This window comes from Barbatula barbatula (genome assembly GCF_947034865.1).
Source record: "Barbatula barbatula genome assembly, chromosome: 3".
Taxonomy (NCBI): domain Eukaryota; kingdom Metazoa; phylum Chordata; class Actinopteri; order Cypriniformes; family Nemacheilidae; genus Barbatula; species Barbatula barbatula.
The window spans coordinates 4,492,293-4,508,404 of NC_136764.1; the positions used below are offsets into that span (position 1 = coordinate 4,492,293).

The following is a 16,112-nucleotide window of genomic DNA, read 5'->3' on the forward strand; positions in this document are numbered from 1 at the left end:
GTCCGGCTGAGGCGGCGGTGGTTGCTGCTGCTGCAGGCGACCATTGTCTGCCTGCAGCTGACGGATCTGCTCTCTCAGCTGTTCAACTTCATCCATTGCAGCAGCCGAATAATGGTTACGTTGCAAGAGAGGCGGTGGGGTGGTCAGTGGTCTCCCAACTGCTCCTTTAGGTCCCACACCGTGCCCGCTGCTGCTTTGCCCTTAACCTACTACTATGAATTACAAGTCAAAATATACATAAACAAACAAAAAAAGAAGACACGTCTCTGTGTGCAAGTACCCTGCCGACTACGCCACTTTGTGACCTTTAGAAGCTTTGACCAGCTCTAAATTTGAAGGTTCTTGACTACGCCACCTGGTGCCTCTCACACCAGGATATACTCTGCACCTCAACTGCCAAATACCTAATCTAATGCAAACAGGTTCGTAGCACTACACTAAAGATGAACTGGACAGAGACGTGCTTCCGATAGAAAAACAATACTTTATTACACACTGTTATGATTAAAAGTGCCGCAACATCATGTTCGAGGCACAGTAGGTCCAAAACAAAAGAATTGGCCTCAAGAGACCCGACCTGGTATTGGCTGATACAAGGAACAATATAATTAACCATTTAATAGGGAGAAATACTTATTCACTGTCAAGGCAAGTTACCTGTCCGGGATACGTGTGACATTCACCACCCGTGCTCTGGACTCTGGTGTCCACCATCACATGCACACACACACACACACACACACACACGCACACACACACAGGCACGACCACTACAAGTCAATGATTCAATCAATATGGTGAAGTGCAGTTTACCACTACAACACGTGGTGCAGTGCGCGAGGACGGAACCAGGAACCTCTCGTGAGCAGCTACTCTAGCACTCCGGAAGAGAAGGAAAAAAGACGAGCTGTTATCACTAGTCGTGTAGATAGAGAATATAACACTATATGCTACTAGAACAGCCAACACCACATCGGTCAGACAGAGAATTAACTGAGGCCACAACACAAATAACGAAAAGAAAAATATATATATAAAACTTAATTTAGGCAAGGCTAAGCAGCAGGAGCAATCTGCCTGCAGACACAAAATCATTAAATCAGTGCTTGATATACACATACATAATTAGTCAAATAGCATCACAAACATTTCATAAAAACCTTATTTTCTTTTTACCTCAATGTTGACATACGGAAATGACACAGTGGAAAAACAGCCCCTTTGCACCAGTCTTCACAATCCTGCACAACAGTTGTTACACACAGCGTATTTAATAAATACATTACCATTAAGAATATACAAACACAACTATGCATTACATCAGGGCAACACAAACTCATTTTGCACGCGTTCCACGCCATTAGTCCTAACACCCCGAATCCACTCGTAACAAACACTAAACATTTACCTTTTAGACGTCGCGTCTTATTTGCGGTACAGCTACCTGGCGGGTGCTTTGCCCAAGACCTTCGGTAATCCACAGCCCGACTACCCGGAAGTATCTGGCAATCAGTCAAACCCCTTCGCTGCACAGGAGAGCCACATACCCAAGTCCTAACAAGACCGAAGACCTATCTGGACACCAGCGAATATCTCAAAGCCCGACCGTGCAGACCGTCTTATAGAGACTAGCCTGGCCACAAATTAGTTGTTTAGCCACTCACGGCTAACCGGGTGACGTCAGAGGGCTGCCGTAGCTGCAGAGGGACAAACTTCAACCCGACAGTGACTACTCTGCCGGTTACACTCGACTATTTTAACTTTTTTGATTTTCTTGTCCTGTCTTACAGAGACATGTACAGATGCGCCCGAAACAGTGACTGGGGAGATCTGTTGCCAATGTTTCATGAGGATGATGACACTAACAATTTTGAGAATCTATGAAGTTCATCTATTAATGGTGTATTGTTATCATTTCTATGTTTCATTCTTCTGCCTCATTCTAAATTCACCCGTTCATCCGATTCTCAGTGTCGCTTAGAGTCTCGCGGCGGCCAATATACGCGAATATCACGGTCACTAACTCGTCAGTTTGAGGTTTTATGACTATTAATGCTCAGATGGTCGTCCCTATACAACTCATTGCTGGAACATTATTTGATCTAGTCCCCACTCCATAGAGATAAATAGATAAATCTTACTTTTTCTGATGGAAGCTTTATATAATCATGTCATAGTTTCCTATGTACACTTAGATAGAATAATGTTCCAATAACCAGAGGTTTGAGATTTACCCTTTTTAGATTGGTCGGATAACATCTGTGCTGTTCTAAACGGAAATTCCCATTATTAGCCCCTATGCTCTAAGTACACTTAAATTAGTGCCAAGTACATTTACATTTATGCTTTCGGCAGACGCTTTTATCCAAAGTGACTTAAATTGCATTATACTATACATATGCATCTGAATATGTGCAATCCCTGGAATCGATCCCATGACCTTGGCATTGCTAGCGCCATGCTCTAACCACTGAGCTACAGGAAAGTAGTAAGCCAATTTTATTGGATGTGCATTTTTAAATTAAACTGGCAGCAGACTCACAGTTGAAAGGGAGGAGTTAATGGATGCTCCAGCCGAGCGGTCTAGTTTACATCATTTGAGATTGATAGTCATTTCAGGGTGGAAGTGCATTTTCAGATTTTAACAGAAGATTATTAGGGTACATGAACTTTAAAAAGAAAATGACCAACATTGATAAGCTTTTAACTACAAACGCTGCAATATTTCATTAAAAAATAAGAATTGTAATTTTTATTTTCACTGGGACTTTAAATCCAAGTGTTTCCTCATTCCTTTGTACAGTATTGTTTATCAGCTTACTGGGTTGTGATGCGGCTCCCTGTGTTATTGTCTTCTCCACATTTGTATGTTTATCTCTTGTTTCATTAAAGTTCGTTAATGAAAATCAATTATTGAGAAAATGGCTGTGGCCCGGACGCTCTGTGTAAATGAAAGGAGAAACGGTGTCATCTGAACAGAGTCATCTTGTTGCTTTGACTGAGATAAGTCACAGAGCAAAATCCCTTGTGTTGAATGAACAGGCAAGAAAGCAAGAAAGTTGTGGGCTAAAAACATGTGTCAGATAAACTTTGCTTCCAGTGTTTACATCACAGCAAAAGCAAGAGAAGCGTGTTTGTGTGTAATATTATGTCTCGTGATGTTTGAGCTCCTCCTCCACAGGTAACAGAAGGTGAAAGTGAAACTATTAGAGCAGGAACCATTTTAAGAAGAAATATATAAGTCGCACTAGGAGAGAAAATAAAGTGAGTATCACAAATCTCACCTGTTTAATCATTCACTTGTGTTTTCATGTGGACTTATTGTTAAGTTTATTATTTTAAGAACCTGAAATTTGCTTTGTTACTGTATATTTATAATCAGGAATGTTGACAAGTGACTTGATTTGTTTTGGCAATTTTATTGTGCGCCACAGTCCAAACAGGTTTTAGACCGAAAGCACAAATGTGTTGTTGACGCTGTTGATGGTCGTATTTAAATGAAGTGTGTATTTCTGAGATCTCATAACACACAGTCTTTTGTTTTGTTTGCAGGAAGATTAACCCGTCAGGACACTTTGTTCACAATGAGTATCTCCGGGAATATTAAAAGGTGACGTTGTTTCAAGAGTTTTAAATACAAATGTTAACATGTTTTTACTTTAATCAAAAATGTGTCTGTAGTTATGATGGTCTTAGTTAGTATAGTTAGTATCAAGATCGAATGTGTATTTAGTTGGTCTGGCAGATCTGAAAGATTTCAGATGTTGTGAAAGAAAAATTAGTTTGTTTATTGTGTGTGTGTTGAGTCATTTAAATATGACAAATGCCTAAAAGCTTATAAAAAGCATGGAATTGTTGTTTTTGTTAAATTTGTGTTATTGCCACAGTAAATAGATGATGTTTATCACATTACTGATATCAACTTTACTGTATGTGCTCTGTTTAGTTTAACTGTTGGAGAATCTCCTAAACCCAGCTGTGTGTCCATGAAGAGTGATGGATCAATGGATCATCCACGTAACTTCAGTTCAGGAGACTGTGATGATCCAGATGTGAGGTGAGAACAGTCTGATGGTTTAGACGAGTAAATCACTTCATTAGTCTTTATTCTCAGAGTGTGGTCTCAAAGAATGTGTTTTAAGTGTCTTCACTGTATTACATGATTCAGTAATTACTTGTATCATTTTCTCACACGTAAACAAACACATTTCATTATTTCATTTGACTATAGTAACACAACAGATGGATCAAAGTCCTTTAAAGGGAAGCACATGAATGCTGTTTTTCAGGTAGGTTTGTGTATGTGTTTCGTTTCTCTTTTGTTTCATCCAATCAGCAGTAGCTATCCCATTCCAACAAAGTACCTTCCTTTTCTGGTTTGACTGATTTGACTGTTGTGTGCGAGTAAACTCAAAATGTTCAAGCGTCCAACTACACGCCAATAGCACAATTTACTGCGCTTGGTGTGAACGCTCTATTAGGGCCATATAGCCCTTCAAACTAAGATCTTTTGGTCTCTTCAAACGAAGGGTTATAAAATGTTCCTGCATAATTTCCTTTCTTTTGGAGAAACTTTTAATTTTAATGTAATGTAATGTAAGTGCCAATAAATGAATTTCTCACTAAATTGTGTTTATATCAACGCTCACTTATAGGTTGTTGTTAATACTTCATAGGTCAAAGAACATACGGGTCACATGAATATAAAACATGGCGGTCGCAGAATTACGCAAAAATATTCATGTTCCCTTTCTGTCGGTCTCTCGACGTTGTGTCGACAGAATGGGGTTTGACTTGAGAACCTACCTTCTCTGACTGACTTGAACAGGCCAATGAAAATTGGCGAATGAAATTTGCATGCCGGACTCCGCCCCCGGATATCCGGGTATAAAAGGGAGCCGGCGTGCCGCATTCATTCACCTTTTTTTCTTCGGAGCCTTCGCATCTCATGCTGACGACTCCGCAGAAAATATCTACGTGTTGCTGGTCTTACGACGTGGTGCAGCGGACTGTCCCGTTTCCTGTGACTTCCCCTGGGCGTCTCGGCAACCTCCAAGGCATCTCTCTAAAGAGCGAGCCCTTTTCAGGGCTTAGAGTTTTTTCCAGCGCGGCATGTCCCGCTGTGCTCGTGGGTGCGGCGCACTCATCGAGGAAGGGGACGGACACGATGTCTGCCTCGTGTGTCTGGGACTCCAGCACGCTGAGGCAGCGTTTGTGGATGCATCTTGCCCGCACTGCGGGCGGATGGTAATTCAGACGTTGCGGTCACGGGTAGCTGCGTTCTTCCGAGAATCAGCCGCCACCTTGAGTGCTTCCCGTGCTGCGGCAGCAGTGGCATCAGCCCTGCCGTCCGCTTCGGCGAGCACCGAGGGTGATCGGGGAATTACCGTGAGCCTCAATCCGTCAGCCATCGGCTCGCGGACCGTTCACGCCCCGCTTCGCTCGTCTGACCGTCCCGGAAAAGGCGGTACGCCGCCTTGTTCCTCCGTCACGTACTCGGACACGGGGCGTGACGACGATGAGATGTCGCTCGCAGCATCGGAGGGCGACCTCTTGGCATCCGACCCCGACGAGTCCTTAGAGCTTCCCCCTCCGGGGGGTCGAGCTCAGGACGAAGCGGACGTTGAGATGTCAACCATGCTTTCCCGGGCCGCCGCGAGTATTGGGCTGCAGTGCACCGCACCGCCTCTTCCCCAACGCTCGCGGTTGGACACGTGGTATCTGGGGACCGGCCGTGACTCTAAGCCACGGTCGGCGCCGGTACCATTCTTCCCGGAGGTGCATGAGGAGCTCAGTCGGACCTGGAACGCCCCCTTCTCGGCGCGTGCACGTCAGACTAGCTCGGTCGCCCTGACTTCCCTCGATGACGGGGCAGCTAAGGGCTACGTCGACATCCCTCAGGTGGAACGTGCAGTCCCGGTGCACCTGTGCCCGCAGACAGCTGCCACCTGGAGAGATCGACCAAGGCTCCCTTCCAAAGCTTGTAAGTTTTCGGCATCGCTGGTGTCGAAGGCTTACAACGCTGCGGGTCAAGCTGCCTCGGCTCTTCACGCTATGGCCATCCTGCAGGTCCATCAGGCCAAGGCGTTGAAGGAGTTACACGAGGGAAAGTCCGACCCAGGGATTATGCAGGAACTCCGCACTGCCACTGACCTCGCTCTTCGGGCGACGAAGGTGACGGCGCGAGCCCTGGGTCATACGATGTCCACATTAGTGGTCCAGGAGAGACAGCAATGGTTGAACCTTGCGCAGATGCGGGACGCTGAGAAGGTTCGCTTTCTCGACACCCCCATCGCGCAGGGGGGGCTGTTTGGTGATACGGTCGAGGACTTCTCCCAGCAGTTCTCGACTGTAAAGAAGCAGACGGAGGCGATAAAACATATCCTGCCCGGCCGCCTATCGTCCGTCGAGGTCCCGCGCGGCGTCTGCTCCCCAGCAGCCCCGCCCCTCGCCGACTCAGACTCCGGCTCCAGCGCCCCCTGCACAGGCGGCCTCCCGGAGAAGGACGTCGTCGAGGAGAGCACCATCCCGTCACCAACCTCCGCGAAAGCAGAAGCGTTCCTGACGGGGTGAACCCAGGGAGATCGAGGTCACCGGGGCCGACCCTGGCAACTACATCGCTAGAGGGTCGGACTGGGACGGTGCCTGCCCCGTCCCAGCAACACCAGCCGGGCCCTTTTCAGGGCCTGGCGCCCACATTCTCACAGAAAGAGCTTTCTCTCTCCCTGGGTCTTTCTCACAGCCGCTCTCACCCTCCGCAGGACGGTGCTCGGCAACCCCACGTTGTGTTCCGGCGAGACACACGCTTGGGTATAACTCTCAGTGTCCACCAGCACCCTCAGTCAGATGGTGCGGTATGCCGCGATGTCGCCCGACAGGCACCTCGGCAGAGCCGCTCTCCTCCCCGGGGTTCCCCCCACGGCGAGGGAGCCGTACTGCCAGCCATCGAACCACCCCCACGGGGGCAATGAATCAGATCATACCTTTGGTCCCCCTGTCTCGGTCCCTGGGAGCCTGGTTGGCTCTTCCCAGACCAGCACGGTGGCTAGAGAGAACGATCCGTCTCGGCTATGCGATTCAGTTCGCCAAGCGCACGCCCAAGTTTGGGGGCATCCTCTTCACATCAGTGGGAGTAGATGCTCCCGTGCTTCGGGCCGAGGTCGCTGCCCTTCTGGCGAAGGGGGCGATCAAGCTCGTCCCTCTGGCCGAGATGTACTCCGGGTTTTACAGCCCGTATTTCATTGTCCCCAAGAAAAGTGGCGGGTTGCGCCCCATCTTGGACCTGCGTACCCTGAACAAGCACCTACACAAGCTGCCGTTCAGGATGCTAACGCAGAAGCGCATTCTGACGTCCGTCAGGCGTCAGGATTTGTTCATGGCGATCGACCTGAAGGACGCGTACTTCCATGTGTCCATCCTCCCTCGTCACCGGCCGTTCCTACGGTTCGCTTTCGAGGGACAGGCATATCAGTACCGCGTCCTCCCATTTGGTCTGTCCCTGTCTCCTCGAGTCTTTACGAAGGTCGTGAAGGCCGCCCTCACTCCCCTCAGGGAGCAGGGGGTGCGCATACTCAACTATCTCGACGACTGGCTCATCTTGGCGCACTCGCGAGATCTGTTGTGTACACACAGGGACCTGGTGCTCCGGCACCTAGACCATTTGGGGTTACAGGTCAACCGAGAGAAGAGCAAGCTCTCCCCTGTGCAGAGCATCCTTTTCCTCGGTATGGAACTCGACTCTGTCTCTATGGTGGCACGTCTTTCTTCCGAGCGTGCCCAGTCGGTGCTGACCTGCCTGAGGAGCTTCAGGCAGCAGCCAGCGGTCCCCCTGAAACGTTTTCAGAGGCTCCTGGGACACATGGCGTCCTCGGCGGGGGTGGTCCCCCTCGGGTTGTTGCACATGAGACCGCTACAGCACTGGCTACAGAGCAGAGTTCCTTGGAGTGCGTGGCACACCGGCAGCAGGCGCGTCCCGATCACGCCCTTCTGCCGGCGCACCCTAACCCCATGGTCTTCAATGACCTTTTTGCGGACAGGGGTCCCTCTTGGGCAGGTTTCGAGGCGCGTCGTGGTGACGACCGACGCCTCCCAGCAGGGTTGGGGTGCGGTGTGCAACGGGCACGCAGTGTCGGGTCTCTGGACGGGCCCCCCGCCTGCGCTGGCATATCAATCGCCTGGAGTTGTTGGCGGTGCTGCTTGCACTGAGGAGGTTCCTTCCCCTCGTGCAGGACAAGCACGTGCTGGTCCGGTCGGACAGCCCGACTGCTGTGGCGTATATCAACCGACAGGGTGGTATTCGTTCACGGCAGCTATCGCAACTCGCCCGACGCCTCCTCCTGTGGAGCCAGCAGGTGACGAAGTCCCTGTTAGCCACTCACATCCCGGGCGACCTGAACCAGACAGCCGATGCGCTCTCTCGTCAGTCGACGCCCCATGGAGAGTGGCGGCTCCACCCCCGCCCAGTCCAGCTCATTTGGGTGCAGTTCGGGCAGGCACAGGTGGAACTGTTCGCCTCCCTGGACACCACCCATTGCCCGCTTTGGTACTCCCTGACCGAGGCCCCCCTCGGCACGGATGCTTTGGCGCACAGCTGGCCGCGGGACAAGCGGAAGTACGCCTTCCCCCCAGTGAGCCTCATTGCACACGTCCTGTGCAAGGTCAGGGAAGAGGAGCATCAAGTGCTACTAGTTGCGCCTTACTGGCCCAACCGGACTTGGTTCTCGGAGCTAATGCTCCTGACGACAACTCCCCCCTGGCCGATTCCCCTGACGAAGGACCTTCTTTCTCAGGGGAAGGGCACGTTGTGGCATCCGAGACCAGACCTCTGGAACCTCCATGTCTGGCCCCTGGACAGGACGGGGAGATCCTGAGTGGTCTACCCCCAGCGGTGGTAGAGACCATTGTTCAGGCTAGGGCCCCGGCCACGAGGCGGTTATACGCTTTTAAGTGGCGCCTCTTCTCGTCCTGGTGTTCTTCTCGTGGAGAAGACCCACGGATATGCTCGATCGGGAGCGTGCTGTCCTTCCTGCAGTCGAGACTCGAGAACAATCTCTCCCCTTCCACGCTGAAAGTGTATGTAGCCGCAATTGCCGCTCATCACGAACCAGTTAGTGGGAAGTCTCTGGGACAGCACGACCTGGTCATTAGGTTCCTGAGGGGCGCGGGAAGGCTGAATCCGGCCCGTCCGCACTCCGTTCCCTCTTGGGACCTCAATGTGGCCCCCCTTCGAGCCCCTCGGAGATGCCGCTCTTTCTCATCTCTCGATGAAGACGGCTCTCCTAGTGGCGCTCGCTTCAATCAAGAGGGTAGGGGACCTACAAGCATTTTCCGTGGCCACGGATTGCCTAGAGTTCGGGCCTGGTCAATCTCACGTTATCCTGAGACCCCGGCCTGGCTACGTGCCCAAAGTTCCCACCACTCCCTTCCGGGACCAGGTGGTGAACCTGCAGGCGCTCCCTTCTGGGGAGGAAGACCCAACCCCTTCCGTGTTGTGTCCAGTACGCGCGCTGCGCCTCTACTTGGGCCGCACGCAGAGCTTCAGGAGCTCTGACCAGCTCTTTGTCTGTTTTGGAGGTCAGCACAAGGGGAGGGCTGTCTCCAAACAGAGGTTGGCGCACTGGATCGTGGACGCCATCACTATGGCTCTCAAGGTTCTCAAGTCAAACCCCATTCTGTCGACACAACGTCTCGTTCCCTCCAGGGAACGGAGGTTACATACGTAACCGAGACGTTCCCCCACTCATACTGTATAGAACTTAGTGTTTTAACGGCCGATAGGTACTTCCTTTCAATTCATGCTATCACTGTATGCGATTTCGCATCAGTCTGTTTGAATGGGTTTAAGTGGGAGAGACAGTGGATTTGCACTGATTATTATATTGATTACATTTACAGACACATTTTAGTCAGATGAGTTTCAGATAAACAGCAATAATCAGTTTCGTGAGGATAGTTTTCTAGGAAGAATTCATAATTTTGAATACATTAACAGTATGCATGCATTCATAAGTTTCTTATGCTTCTAAGATCATCAGTACATCCCAAAGTTAAATTATGTTAAGACATTTACAAAAAATGTAGAAGTCATTTATCAATGAAAAAATCAATTATTGCAAATTAACAACAAAGAACATTGAAAAATGAAGAAGGCAATTGCAGCGATTAAGACATTTTATTATGCTATATAATGTATACATTATAGAATCACTTTCCTGGTAAGAGCAAGTTAATGGGGTCAACCACGTAGTCAATGTTCCTTCAAGTTGCTAGCTGTCCTGCTTGCACTGATGAGGCACCGGCCTATCGTGCAGAGCCAGCATACTGGCCCGGACAGCACGACCGGCGTAGCGTACTAAACCTCAGGGTGGCAGTCGCTCGCTGCAGTCATCGCAACTCGCCCAAACGCCTCCTCCCGTGGAGACAGCAGGTGGCAAAGCCCCTGCAGGTCACATGCCCACCGGGTGTCCTGAACCAGACAGCCAAGCGCTCTCTCGTCAGTTGACGCCTCGTGGGAAGTGACGACTCCTCCCCTGGTGGAGACAGCAGGTGTCAAAGCCCCTGCAGGTCACACGCCCACCGGGTGCCCTGAACCAGACAGCCAAGCGCTCTCTCGTCAGTTGACACCTCGTGGGAAGTGACGACTCCACCACTGCGGGCTGGCTTGGGTGTGGTTTGGGCGGGCACAGGTGGACCTGTTGCCTCCCTGAACACCACCCAGTGCCGCTGGGCACTCCCTGGTCGAGGCCCCCCCTCGACACGGAGGCCCTAGCGCGCAGCTGGCCGCGGGACAAGCGGAAGTACGCTTCCCCCCAGTGAGCTTCATTGCGCAGGTCCTGTGCAAGGTCTGGGAAGGGAGTATCAAGTTCTGCTAGTTGCGCCTTACGGGCCCAACTACACTTGGTCCTCGGAGCTAATACTCCTGATGACAACTCCCCCTGGCGAAGGGCCTACTCGCAGGGGATGGGCACGTTGTGGCATTCGAGCCGGACCTTTGGGTCTGGCTCCTGGATGGGACGAGGAGTTCCTGGATGATCTGTACGTGGGCTGTACGTGGGGTGTCCAGTAAGCGCATTGCGCCTCTACTCGAACCACACGGAGGGCTTCAAGGCCCTGAGCAGCTCTTGTCTGTTATGGAGGTCAGCAACGGGAGTGCTGTCTCCGAGGAGAGTTGTAGCGCTGGATCGCACACGCCGTCACTACGGCGTGCCGATCCTAGCCCGTGCCCATTTGAGTGACGGTACACTCCGCTAGGGGTGTGGCATCCTCGTTGGCATCGGCTCAGTACGCCTCTCTGGCAGTTATCTGTAGAGTTGCGGGTTGGGCTACGCTATACCTCGCAGAGGCTTGCAAACCTCCGTGGGAAGTCGGCAGCTCGAGTCTTGCCAACAGGTGAGACCAGCAGTCGTGGGGCGTACGCCTGCGCATAGCGCCATTCCCCTTCTTAGGTGGTCAGTGCGCTATGGGCTGCCTCCCTTCTTTCCCCAAGGGTGAAGAATAGGCAGTCCGTCCATCCATCAATAAGCACTCAGGGCGGCGGGCTCGGCGGAGCAGCCCTGCCGCCTATGGCCGGGTATCAAGCTGAGTTATTACATATAGCTCTAACCGGACCTAGTGCCCCACACGTAGTAACCCCCCACTAGGGTGGTTCCGTCTGAGATGTCGTCATGAGATGGTTCCCCGCGTGGCAACCCATGACCTCCCCCAGGTGGACATCCACCTTGCGGCATTCCGCACATACCTCCCATGAGTTCTCCCCTATTTGGTGAGACCATGTTGGTGTCTCCAACGTATTCCCCCCTAGAGTGGGAAGTGGTCTCCGTAGCGCACGTCCACATTGAGGGAACAGCGCTTACCCAGTAGCCCTACGGTACCGGACGGCTTCTCGTTTAGAGAACAAGGCCTCCGTCTGTGGTGGCCGAGGGCAGGGGCTACTCATCTTTGCCAAAAGCTCTGGGAGCCCCTGCCTGCCCACTGGAAGGTTACAAATTTCGCGATAGCGCTCACGTGTGGCTCGCCCAGGCCGGTCAACGTCGCTTCGCTGGAGATTGTGATGCGGCTAGTGCCGTGGCGTTTTCAATAGGAACCCCATCTGTCGGCTTCGACACAACGTCGAGAGACCGACAGAAAGGGAACGTCTCGGTTACGTATGTAACCTCTGTTCCCTGATGGAGGGAACAAGACGTTGTGTCCATCATGCCACGACAATAGCCGTCCGCTGCAGCAGTCACGAGATGCTCTCAGGCTCCTCAGCACAAAAGGTGAATGAATGAGCACGCCGGCTCCCCTTTTATACCCGGATATCCGGGGGCGGAGCCCGGCATTCAAATTTCATTCGCCAATTTCATTGGCCTTTTCAAAATAGTCAGAGATGATTGGTTCTCAAGGGCGAATCCCATCTGTCGGCTTCGACACAACGTCTTGTTCCCTCCATCAGGGAACAGAGGTTACATACGTAACCGAGACGTTTGACAGAGATTTTTATTGATGAATTAACAGGCGAATGTGAACATTGAAATGAATGGGCTTCAACGCAATTTTTGGAACTATAGAGCCCGCTATAGAGCGGAGAGGGGAGCCTGAGATTCCTAAGGATGACAGTGTCGTGAACATGGTGGAAGAACCCAATTGCAGGCAGCTTTGGTGAAGGGGATAACAAGAGTTTAATAATAAGACAAAAAACAAACACCCACAATGGGGGAAAACACTAACCAAAACTAAAGTACAAAATTGAAAACAAATACTTCCCACATGGGGGAAAAAACTATTTTTTTTTAATTAAAACTATTTCAAAACAGTCACACAAACCATAATAAACAAAGACAAGGGAACTAGGAACATCAAACTCACAGACTCTTGACTGGGAACAAGTACAACGAACGAGCACAAGACAATAGACAAGAGGGCATTAAATAGGGAGACTAACAAGGGAGAAAACGATGGGCAGGTGTGGGTAATGAGACACAGGAGGAAAGCTATACTAGGAACGAGAGGGGCGGGGCCAAATGACGAGACTGGAGAGAACTCATATTATGTCCTATGAAGAGGTTCAACCAGGCGCTCAGGTGAAGTTGAAAAGTCTGTGATAGGTGCTCTTGGGGTAGGGAACAAGCAAAATCGGAACAAAAAGCGGGTCCCAGGCACTCAGTCAAATATGATGTGGAGAAGGATAAAGTTAAAAAGCCTTTATTAAGTGTGGCTTAAATCATTTAAAAATATGAGCCAACATGTTTCGACCAACAACTGGTCTTCATCAGGGCAAAGTATCACAAAGGATGAGAATGACATCAAATTATAAATACCCTCACACCCACAGTCAACCAATGGAATATTCAATTAACCTAATCAAGCCCTTTACAATCAATTAAGCCAATAAGGCAATCAGGTCTACATGATAGGAGAACATCCATAGACTCAACCAGCGCGAGACATTTTGGATCCAATAGCTCGATGCGCTTCGTTATCCAGGTCTGAACGAGGACATTGAGTTTAAATGTTTTTTATGATATGTTGTCTATGCCTATATATGGGGTTTGCCGTATACGTATTTATGTCTTTATGTATGCTCTAAACTTGTTATTTTCCTCTCCATATGACCTACGTTGAGGGGTATTTATTTTCTTGGTTATTTTTTCATTTACTGTGTTGCCAATTATGGATGTTCTCCTATCATGTAGACCTGATTGCCTTATTGGCTTAATTGATTGTAGAGGGCTTGATTAGGTTAATTGAATATTCCATTGGTTGACTGTGGCTGTGAGGGTATTTATAATTTGATGTCATTCTCATCCTTTGTGATACTTTGCCCTGATGAAGACCAGTTGTTGGTCGAAACATGTTGGCTCATATTTTTAAATGATTTAAGCCACACTTAATAAAGGCTTTTTAACTTTATCCTTCTCCACATCATATTTGACTGAGTGCCTGGGACCCGCTTTTTGTTCATATTATGTCCTGATTGACAATAATATTTTTCTCTCCACATAAAACACATGGGTCTGTCATGATTCTGCCCCTAAACCAGAAAATCAAGACTAGACAAGAAATGGCAGAATCATGACAGACAGGGTTGCTGTATCTGGTGATTAACCACGTCAAACACTGCAGATACAGGTCCTTCTCCAAAAATGTCTTATATTTGGATAAAGTTAATTATTTTCCATAATGTAATGATAAAAATTAAACTTTCATATATTTTAGATTAATTGCACACCAACTGAAATATTTCAGGTGGTTTATTGTTTTAATACTGAAGATTTTGGCATACAGCTCATAAAAACCCAAAATTCCTATCTAAAACAATTAGCACATTTCATCCGACCAATGAAAGAAGTGTTTTTAAAAGAAAAAAAGTCAACCTTCAAATAATTATGTTGAGCTATGCACTCAATACTTGGTCGGGAATGACTGCTTCAATGCGGCGTGGCATGGAGGCATCAGCCTGTGGCACTGCTGAGGTGTTATGGAGGCCCAGGAGATGAAGGGCATTGCTGTCTCCGTGTTGGAGGCCTCTGACGAGGACAGATGCTTCTCTGCAGGGTTGGGGTGCTCATCACCGTTGGCACATCAATTGTCTAGAGTGGTTGGCTGTGCTACTGGCACTGAAGAAGTTGCAACCTTCTCAGGGAGAAGACCCGCGGGGTTGCTCGTTTGGGAGCGTGTTATCTAGTCCTGTGAGATGCCACTCTTTCTCACCTCTCGATGAAAACAGCTCTCCTGGTTGCGCTAACTTCCATCAAGCATTCTCCTGGTCCACGGATTGCCTAGAGTTCGGGCCAGGATACTCTCACGTTATCCTGAGACCCTGGCATGGCTACGTCCCTTTAGGGACTAGGTGGAGAACCTGCAGGCGCTCCCCTTCTGTGTTGTGTCCAGTACTTATACTGCACCTCTACTTGGACCGCACACAGAGCTTCGGGAGCTCTGAGCAGCTCTTTGTCTGTTTTGGAGGTCAGTAAAAGGGAGGGCTGTCTCCAAACAGAGGCTGCCGCACTGGATCGCGGCACTCCCTTACACTCAGCCAATTCTCCCAATTCAAGTGGGGCTTCCCACTTTTCTCAAGCTCTGGGTTCCCCTACCTCTCCACTGTATGGTTACAATTTCCCATGACAGTCAGCGTCGCTCCGCTAGTGATTGTGACGCGGCACAGCACCATGACGTTTTCATAGGAACCCTCTACACGCCTTCATGCCACAATGCTGGCTGCCCGCTGTAGCAGTTGAGACAAGATTCTCAGGCTCCTCATCAGAAAAGGTGAATAAATGCAGCACACTTCCTTTTAAATCCGAGGTGGAGAACGGAATGCAAATTTCATGTGTCAATTTTCATTTGGCCTTTTCAAGTCAGTCAGAGACAGATTCTCGAGACAGATTCTCAAGTCGAACCCCATTCTATTGACACAACATCTTGTTCCATCTATCAGAGAACGGAGGTTACATATGTAACCGAGAAGTTTTTCCACATTAGACATTATAGTCCACAATTCTAAGAAGTCAGAACTGTGAGGCAAAACGGTGCAATTACCTAAATATTACTTAAACAGCAAACTCACATAAAGCTATCACACTTATTCAGGATAGTACTAAATTATATTAGCATGCAATTTCTATGAACTTGACCCCTTTCATTTTGTTAAAAATAGTCAAATTTGGCATATTCTGCAATGGGTATGAAATTTATGAAAAAACCTGAAATTGACAATCTGGAAAAGCATTATAAAAACAGTTAGAGTTAGACAATCACCAGTTGCTGTTTACATTAATTGCCTGTTACAGTTTATCTTAATGTCTAAATTAAATTGATGACATTTCAAATCTCTTTGGTAATCTGAAATACTTCTGGGATGTTACTGTAATATGATTACCACCCTTTTAAATGAAACTGTAATGAAATACAGTAACGCACTTTTTTTTATTTTAAATAAGTAACTAAGTTACATGTATTTCGTTACACCCCAGCACTTCTGGTGCGGCTGTGTTATTCATTGTTGTGCCTTCTAAGATTTTAGAATATATAACTAACAAAATCTGCTTCACAATAACAATAACTTGTCTTTATTCTGCATAGTAATTGATTGATAATTTTAGTAGTATATATATATATATATATATATATAT

General features: G+C 48.8%; 1 protein-coding gene across 2 annotated transcripts in view; it reads left to right on the plus strand.

Annotated features, from left to right (window-relative positions):
* Window positions 1-3,187: 3,187 nt before the first annotated feature.
* Window positions 3,188-16,112, plus strand: part of LOC306891762 (NLR family CARD domain-containing protein 3-like) — a 36,152-nt gene continuing 23,227 nt past the window's right edge. Inside the window, exons 1-4 of one of the 2 annotated variants that reach the window (XM_079452276.1) lie at window positions 3,188-3,264; window positions 3,553-3,610; window positions 3,947-4,057; window positions 4,232-4,289. In XM_079452276.1, the coding sequence (XP_079308402.1) occupies window positions 3,585-3,610; window positions 3,947-4,057; window positions 4,232-4,289 (195 nt within the window). In that variant the 5' untranslated portion in view covers window positions 3,188-3,264; window positions 3,553-3,584. Of the gene's footprint in view, window positions 3,265-3,456; window positions 3,611-3,946; window positions 4,058-4,231; window positions 4,290-16,112 lie in introns of those variants that run through there. The other variant, XM_079452277.1, reaches the window with a different exon arrangement.